Source organism: Lipotes vexillifer, unplaced genomic scaffold (assembly GCF_000442215.2).
Source record: "Lipotes vexillifer unplaced genomic scaffold, Lipotes_vexillifer_v1.1 scaffold1540, whole genome shotgun sequence".
In the NCBI taxonomy this organism is placed as follows: Eukaryota; Metazoa; Chordata; class Mammalia; order Artiodactyla; family Lipotidae; genus Lipotes; species Lipotes vexillifer.
The window spans coordinates 748,606-757,413 of NW_006787143.1; the positions used below are offsets into that span (position 1 = coordinate 748,606).

The following is an 8,808-nucleotide window of genomic DNA, read 5'->3' on the forward strand; positions in this document are numbered from 1 at the left end:
AGCAGGAATACAGTCTTTACATGTATAAAGAATTTTATAATTTCCACTGCATTTTCACATACAACTTCTCAACCTTAACAAAGACACTATGGAAAAAGTTATCAGTAATCACTCATTTCATCAAGGGAATAAACTAGCATTTAGAGTAGTTAAATGACTGCTCAAGACCTGAAAACATTTATACATATACTTATTCACTCAGTTAAGTTATGAGGTACCAGGCACCTGGAACAACTGCAGTGAACAAAACCCAAGACCTTCTCCTAGTGCAGCTTCCATTCTGTAACATACAGAATGACTCTTGGATAAGCAGGGCGTAGGGCAAGGACACTCCAGACAAGTGGAACATTAAGCAAGCCATGGAGCAAGAAAGCACACGGTACCTAAGACAATAGTCAGTACAGTAGTTTCTTTCTTGTTGAGATTTGAGAAGGTTGAGTTTGAGGAAGATAGTTTGGAGGGATTCTGAGGCCCCTGAATACAATGTACGGCCATGAGCTTTAGCCTTGCTTTAGTATACACTGGAAGGAATGGTATCACTTAAGCAATACTTTAAGAATAATGTAATCTACATTAATCACTGTAGTAATATGTTCATTATAATAGCACCTAACACTTATTGATAACTCACTACAAGCCAGGTACTCTTCTAAACACTTCATGTATTAACCTGTAAAATTAGTACTATTTTAGCTCCAAGTGCCCATGAGGAAACTAAGGACAAGATTAAGTAAGTTGCCCAAAGCCAACAGATAGCAGAGCCAAGAGATGAACTGACTCTGCCTGTCCAGAATCCAAACTCTCAGCCACTCTGTGTCCCAGTGCACCTGTGGCAAAGAATAGTTGAGGGGTGTAGAGGGAGAGAAAAGTCTACAAATTCCTTATCAACTAAGTAACTCGGCCTGAGACTTTATTTTAGATTTAAATGTGGTAGCTGCAGACATGCAAAGAGAGGGACAGATACATGAATCACGTTAAAAGAATAAGCTGGATTAAATATTTTTTAAATAACTGCAAGTTCAAGCCTGAAAGACTAGGAGACGATGCTCTTATTGACAGGAATAAGGAAGTGAGTGGAGGAAACCAAACTGGAGCAGGAAATTGAGCAGTTTTGATCCGAACCAGATGTTATCAGGATCCCAGGGAGGAAATGCAGACCTGGACTCAGGAAAGAAATCAGCTGGAAATATGGAGCCCTGTAACCTATTCTTGGTTCAGATATTTCTCCTTTGCAAGATGATGGGGTTAGGGTACATGATTGCTGAGGTCTCTTCTGGTTCTATAATTCTGTAATGTTGTAAGTCTATAAGCAGAGAGTACTCTTTAAAAGTCTGAGATGGAATTTCTTGGTCAAGATAATCCTTTTAGACTTCTGCACTTATTTCTGAAACATTCTCCGAACTTCCTCCCAAATGTGCTTTCAAAACTTCAACAACTGTAAGCCAAAGAAAAACAACCCCAAAATACCATATTCTGATTTGTTAAAAATCAAGGGCTTGAAATAGGTGTTTCTCCTTGAAATGGGATTTTAGCAGGCAAAATTAGGACTGAAAAATGAAGTAATTAATACAGGACTTTTTTAAGGAGTCTAATTTAGAATCCCCTATCCCCAGAAAAACACAATACATCTCAAATTGCTCAGCTACATACTGCAAAAGTCATACTTTATTTCCACTAGCCAATAACCTTGCAACCAGTGAACAGGAAGACGGGAAGAAGTCTAAACAAAAACAGAGTTTTTTACAAATGCAAAGATTTTGCTTTAGTCCTTCTAAAACTTACAAAAGCATACGTAATCATCAGTATGGTTGGTGACCATGAAGAAATGACAACCACTAGTTGAAATATAAACCCTGGTTGTACTATCCACGACTGTGTCTGTGGGTTGTACTAAAAATACAGTTAAAATACATCATCAGGAAGTATGTCCTGCAAGCTGGTTTCTAGATAGCTGGGGACTCCACAAGAGGGCAACAGTGTTCTCAGAAAACAATGCGGGCTTAAGGAGTGAGTGTCTGGTTTTAGGTCACTAGTTCACTGTGCAAACCAGCCTACAGTTCAAAACCACATTAGATCCCTGAATGCTTCTTGTACTATCAAACAATATGTCCTGATAAAAGCATTCTCATTTTAAAATTAGTCATATTGGCACTTTCATTTCTCAAATATTAATCTAAATGTTTTATCATATCTTCCTATAAAACTATTAAACAATGTAATAACATTTAAACAAATTTAAGGTTTCTAAAAAAAGTTAAAATGTACTATAAAATAGTTTGATATTTTAGTATTTAAATTTTAAACATTTAATGGTTAAATCAAAACACACAGGTAAAAACTGCACTAATCACACTACCAAAATATTATTATTGATGTAACAGTTAACATTTGAGTGCTTAACTATATACCATACTGGACTTAAAAGTTTTTGTAGTTTATGTAGTTTTCCTACACTGACCCTGGAAAACTAACTTATGTCCATTTTACAAATGGGTAAATCAAGAGTGAAGAAACATGCCCAAGCACACATAACTAATAAGGGATAAAGCTGAACTGAAACTGTAATATCTGAGGACCAGATTTCACAGGTGACCCAGGGGGCCAACCCGCCCTCGCTGGAGTCCAGGAAAACCACTGGCATCTCTCCAAAATGAACCCCTATGATAGTCAAAGATAGAAACATTCTCCCTATGCACTTTACCACATAATTTTACTTTTGTATATTTAATAAAACCATGGCAGTAATCCAGTTTACATAATAGAAGTTATACATGGCCATATTTCAGTATCATATTGCAATTGTGTTCTACAACCAACTCAAGAAATAATAAAGACAATTAACTAGGAAAACAATCATTAAACAAGTTCAATACTCAGAGGTTCTCACACTCAAAAAATACGAGTGAACATTAAGCGTTGCAGTGGCTTGTTAAGCATCAGTCTTCAGATTTCTTAGGGCCTTTACATATTGCAGTGAGAAACTGATGAGTATTACACAGCTCTTGGGTATGGCACTGAAATGACTGCCATCCAAGAAAGACAATAGCCCAACTACCAAAATGTTTAACATCCAGGGCCCCAAAGAGTGAAGGTTCACCCAATAAATTAAGAATCAATTTGTGATAGATTTTGGAAGGAATGCAAAGAGCAATCAACTGATCTGAAGTATATTTTCCTTGTCCTACAGGATATTAAAAGCTGAGTTAGTATTAAACTTGAGAAGACCATCATCACTTTAAAAGTTTAAAATAGGATAAGGGACAGTGTATTACCGTCCTATTGCTGCTATAACAAATCACCTCAAACTTATTGAATTCAAACAAGGCAAATTTATCTTACAGTTCTGGAGGTGAGAAGTCTGAAATGGCTCTCATTGGGCTAAAATTAAGGTGTCAGCAGGGCTGTGCTCTGACTACAGGAGAAGCTGTTCCCTTGCCTTTTCCAGCTTCCAGAAGCTGCCTACATTCTTTGGCTGCATTTTCAAAGACAGCATTGTCCAGTTGATACTTTCTCACACTGTCTCTAACCCTGACTCTCCTGCCTTCCTCTTTTATTTATAAGGATCCTTGTGTTTACATGTAAATATTCCAAGATAATCTCCTCATTTTAAGGTCTTTCACTTAATTACATCTTCAAAGACCCTTTGCTATGTAATACAGATACTCACAGGTTCTGAGCATTAGGATGTCTAATGTCTAATTAGAACATCTTTGGGGGCCCTCCCTACAGCAAATAGCACAGAATATAGTGTCCTGCATATAGTGCACACTACATATGTGAAACTGCACATAACGGTTAGACTCCAAATGTATTCTACTAGTCCATCTGGAATTAAACTGTACCTGTAATCCAGATCCTGGAAAAGGAGCTACAAAAGAAAGCAACGGGGGTAGAACTGGCAGGCCTTTGCAGTAAATTAGATGCAGTCTGCAGGCACAGAGAGTTGGAGTTAACCATACATGCATGGCATACAAGTACTGAATTAATTTTGTTATTCTCCACAGTCCTATTACATATCTTTTCTTAACTATGGTGGTAACTGTGTAAAAGCAAATTCATACTTATTTATGACTGATGAATTTTCATAATTAGAAATCACACATACAGGGCCTCCCTGGTGGCGCAGTGGTTGAGAGTCCGCCTGCCAATGCAGGTGACGCGGGTTCCTGCCCCGGTCCGGGAAGATCCCACATGCCGTGGAGTGGCTGGGCCCATGAGCCATGGCCACTGAGCCTGCGCGTCCGGAGCCTGTGCTCCGCAACGGGAGAGGCCTTGGCGTATTGTAGAACAACAAACTAGAGTGTGAAAATTTAAATTCTAGGTTCCAGAGGCTGAATCTTCCACTTACTCCCTGTGTGCTCTTCGGCAAGTGACTTTCAATTTCTGTGCTCTCAGAAGTTAAAAATGGGGATCGTACATAGCTCTTGCCTGCAGCGTTGCTCTAAAGATATGTAAGTGCCAGAGACATTCTGGGCCACTGTCAGCATTCAATGAAAAGTTAAGTCATTATTGGGTGAACTAAGTCAGTAGCCTTGAGCATCCAGAGAAGAGACGTGCATGTAAAGTTGTAAATTCCTAGTTATCCCATAGAACGTGAAGCAGACTGATACATAAACCTGAAGAAACTTGAGAATGACGGTCACAAATAGTTAAGTTTTAGCACAACATTTTGCACAAATACTAGTTATCATAAGATGCAAAATGCCAAAGCTGCTCCAGTAGTATTTTGGCAAAATACCAGCTAGAAATAGTGCAACATGGCAAAAACTTGTTTCTCCTGTGAAGGGGCTCTAATGGGAAATCGAGTTAAAATAAAACAAAACCTGCCCAAAGAGACACCACATATACATCATGCACTGTGTTGGCCAAAGGAGTAACAGAAGACCACTTCCAGTACCAGAAATTTTGAGAGTCATTTCTTTAGAAAATCAATTAAAATCTATTAGCCCCTTGTCTGATTTTTAAGCAGAATACCATCTAACGTCTAACTTCAGTCTCCACTGAAGTGTACTGGTTGGCTTTTTCATACACTACATAAAGGGCTTCAGCCTACACTGCTTTCCGATTCTAAGTTTCTGTTTTTCCTGCCTCATCCTTTCCGGCTAGGCCTTCAGTGGTTCCTAATGGCGTTTCTCAACTGCAGTCAGTCTTTCCTAGAGCTGAGGTATGTGAGCTTTAGCACAAGGATTACGTACATTCACCCACGTCTCTTTGCACTTCCTTCTCCATATATTCTAAATGTAAAAGATGATTAGGTAACCAATTTGAAAAAGAGGAGAATTGTAGTTTTATCCAAGCTCAATACTATCTCAAAGGATCTTGGGAGAGTTTGAAACGTCACTAAACAACCGTAAGCATCATATATAATTACTGCTTAATCTAAAGTGACAAAAAAGGTTAAAAAGGCTGGCAGAAACTTCTTTCCACACTAGACAAATGAACTATAAGGAAATTAAGACTGCAGAGAGAATGTCAGAAAAAAATAAATAAGTAATGCTGTTTTTTTCACTTACGTTATTTAAAAGAAATTAAAAATGGGAGTACAATTATTTCTGGCAATATCAAAAGTGTAAATTCTTACCAACTCTGCAGAACAATACCAATTAGGCTTCATGTAGCTGTGTTAAAGCAGATTAAAGGAATGGGTAAACCTGTACCCAAATAGTACTAATTCTTTGCTAGGATTTTAATTGATTATCTCACTTTTCTACCTTAGTTAGTAATGGTGGTGAAGTCCTTTTAAAAAAGGTTATACATAATAAAGCTGTTTCTGTGTCTAGTAAATGAACTATGGTTACAAAGTACAATGCCAAGATAGTTAAAAATAATTCTCTATAGGACAAATGATTTCCCTGGGCACTGTTCATGGAATCATCCGTTCTGTAATGAGCTCTTGGATGAGGCTGGGGTAAGACGTTTTCTTCTGGCCCTACTTAAACCTGCCACATTTCAGCTTTTCATTTTAATACACTGGACTTCAGTGACATTGGAGATGGGAGGAACTTTTTCATTAATAAACAACCCAAATACCTAGAGTATTTCTAAGGAAGAAGGTAGCTGTAGAGAAGAAAAAAGTAAAAAAGGGAAAAACAGAAGTGAAAGTCCTCCTCTTGTGTTATGAAGGTAAATACATTATTTACCATGAGACCAAAAAATAAGTGTGCATCAAAATCACAAACAGCAAGAATCAACTGTAGAGAGGAAACTTTCTTTTTTGTTCTAACTCAAGTGTTCTTTGAGAATCGAGTTTGGATAAAATATTGTACCAGATATTATTAATACAAGGATCAAAAAGGAATTAGTATCTCCCAGTCCGTGTCCTCTAGGAGCTTACAATCTATTTCGGGAGATAAGTTGCTTATGAAATGGCTAATTAAAATGCAAAGCAAATGAGAGTTGAATTCCAACAGAAAACAGGGAAAATAAATGTATAGAATGTCTGCAAAGACTCATGTAAATTTCAACGGTCCAAAAAGATCTTATGGGAAAGGAAAAATGCAAATTTTACCTAAGTTCAATAAAGCAGTTATTTATATTCCAATCCAGTTGATTAAAACACAAAAAAACCCATACCCCACCGCCCCGAGATCGCATAAAAATACGGAGAAACATGTTTACAGACTTAAATTAGCCTAGTACTAACAGCCTAAGGATGCACAGCAGAAGAAACTTAGAAGCAAGGATCTTTCAGGGAAAGCTGCAGTTCAATTCTGGAGAACACATTAGCCAGTGATCAGAGAGCCCAACACAGATGCAGTAAAAAACGATATATCTCAACAGCATAAGCCAGTGTATTGCATCTAAAGTGTTTAGTTGTACACCTTTTTCAGTTTAGCATCAGAAGATTAATGCCATTAAAACAAGGTAATTGCAATGGGATTATTCACAAGTGGCAAAACATGTTCAAACTTTTTGAAATATTCAAGTCAGCGTTTTTCACTGTAGCAATAAAAACAAAAACTACCACTCAAGAAGTTGCTTGCCAGCTACTTTAAGGAAAATCTTCACCACAGTTCTTCACAAGACTTTGCTCTCCATTGTATACTCTCCTTTGAAACACATTCAAATCCCAGGCATTAAGCTGAATATTAATGGGCCAAGAATAAACTCCAGAGCCAACAATGACAAAGAGAACTCCAGCAGCTTCAGAGCCTGACACTAATTTACTGAGGCGTATCAGGAACTCTTGGGAATGAAGTGTCTGCTAATTAGGCCACCATGAACAGACTCCCAAACCTTGACAAAGTTTTTCCCAGCATCTGATGATGAACTGTGATTTATGGGCTGTCTAGGTAAAACTCGAACAGATGGTATCTTTTAACAATAATTGACACATGAGTTTGTTAAGGATCTCAATCTCTGGAAAAACATGTGGCTCTATAGAGGAAAACAAAGAAGAACATTTTTAGAGTCATCTACCTTATCTTTGTCTTCAACGACATCTGCCAAGACATCATCTGGATCCAGGATTCCTCCATCTGTGTATTCTAAGTGATGAATCTTCACCCAGTACCCAGGATCCTGTGGTAGAATAATCAAGAAGTTTCACGACTAAAACTTTTTTTAAAATGCAAAATATATTTTAAAAATAGACTCCTTAAAAATATGCTCTAGCAATAATAAAAGTTTTAAACACCTAAAACAAATGTTATCTGTTTATTGGGATAAATTTGTGGCAGGTTTATCCTGCTTAACTTAAGTCAGTAAATCGATGTATACATATTTTATCAGTTTTCCTGGAAGATGAATTGCAATGGAAAAATAAATTGCCCCAGCCATTTGTAAAGCATATTCAAGGAATTCTGAATAACCTTCGCTTTAGGTAATCCCAAGAATAATCTGGACAAAGAAAGATATTCTCAAGGGTACTTTCTGAAATTGGGGATTAGAAATTCAAACAGATTCCTAAAGCTGTAGGAAAAAAATCAAAAGGCAGAAATCTGTGATGGTAATAGCTATCACCTCGGATATACAAATGCAATGAGAGGACCAACACCCTCTTCAACTCTTTTTATCTCTGTGCTGTGCACATATTCTCAACTCTAAGATTAGCAATGACATCTGGAGCAAAAACTCCAGCATTGATTTCCAGTCCCTGAAGCACGGCAGCAGCTAGAACAATGTTCACAGTCAAACAGGGGCGGAGGGTGGTGGGCATCATTGAATTGGGGTAGTGATTTAGGAGATTTCCAAGTATTGCTTTTTAAAAATTGCTTAGGAGTGTAAAGCTTAAGGAAAGGAATTACTTTCTCAAAATTTGATATGTAGCTAGATACTCTGCTCTGATCCAGCTCAGTTACTTACATACTGCCTATTTCTGGAAAAGATATGAAAGTGAACCATTATGACAATAAGAACATGAATCAATGAATGAAGAAAAACATTAGTACAGTTTTTACCAGACTACCCAAGCTATAATCAATTTGGTTCTGTGATGCTCAGAAAGTCCCTCAATGTGGGAAACTTTTGAGCTATGAGCACCCAGTATCCACTATAGGAATAGATACCAGTTTGTGAGAAGACATAACAGTCTTCCTGGGATAAAGCTCTAAACCTTTACTACATGAATCTTTGTAAAGGGTAAGCCCTAAAATAACCCTCAGAATTCAATTGTAATTTTAGAAAAACTAATAGAAATGGTTGCTATTTAGCCTTCTCTGTAGCTGTCCCCCAGTAAAAGGTAAGGACATACTATTAAATAATAATTTTTTTAAATTTTATTGTGTTTTTTTATACAGCAGGTTCTTATTAGGTATACATTTTATACATATTAGTGTATATATGTCAATCCCAATCTCCCAATTCATC

General features: G+C 37.2%; 1 protein-coding gene across 1 annotated transcript in view; it reads right to left on the reverse strand.

Annotated features, from left to right (window-relative positions):
• The window catches only part of PARD3B (par-3 family cell polarity regulator beta), a gene marked incomplete at its 3' end in the record, with an annotated part of 751,281 nt that extends 743,123 nt beyond the window's left edge, over positions 1–8,158 (reverse strand). The window contains exons 1-2 of the mRNA XM_007459885.1: positions 8,042–8,158; positions 7,420–7,521 (exon numbers count right to left, since the gene is read on the reverse strand). Of these exons, the coding sequence (XP_007459947.1) occupies positions 7,420–7,521; positions 8,042–8,158 (219 nt within the window). The remainder of the gene's footprint in view (positions 1–7,419; positions 7,522–8,041) is intronic.
• Between the last annotated feature and the right edge of the window lie 650 nt (positions 8,159–8,808).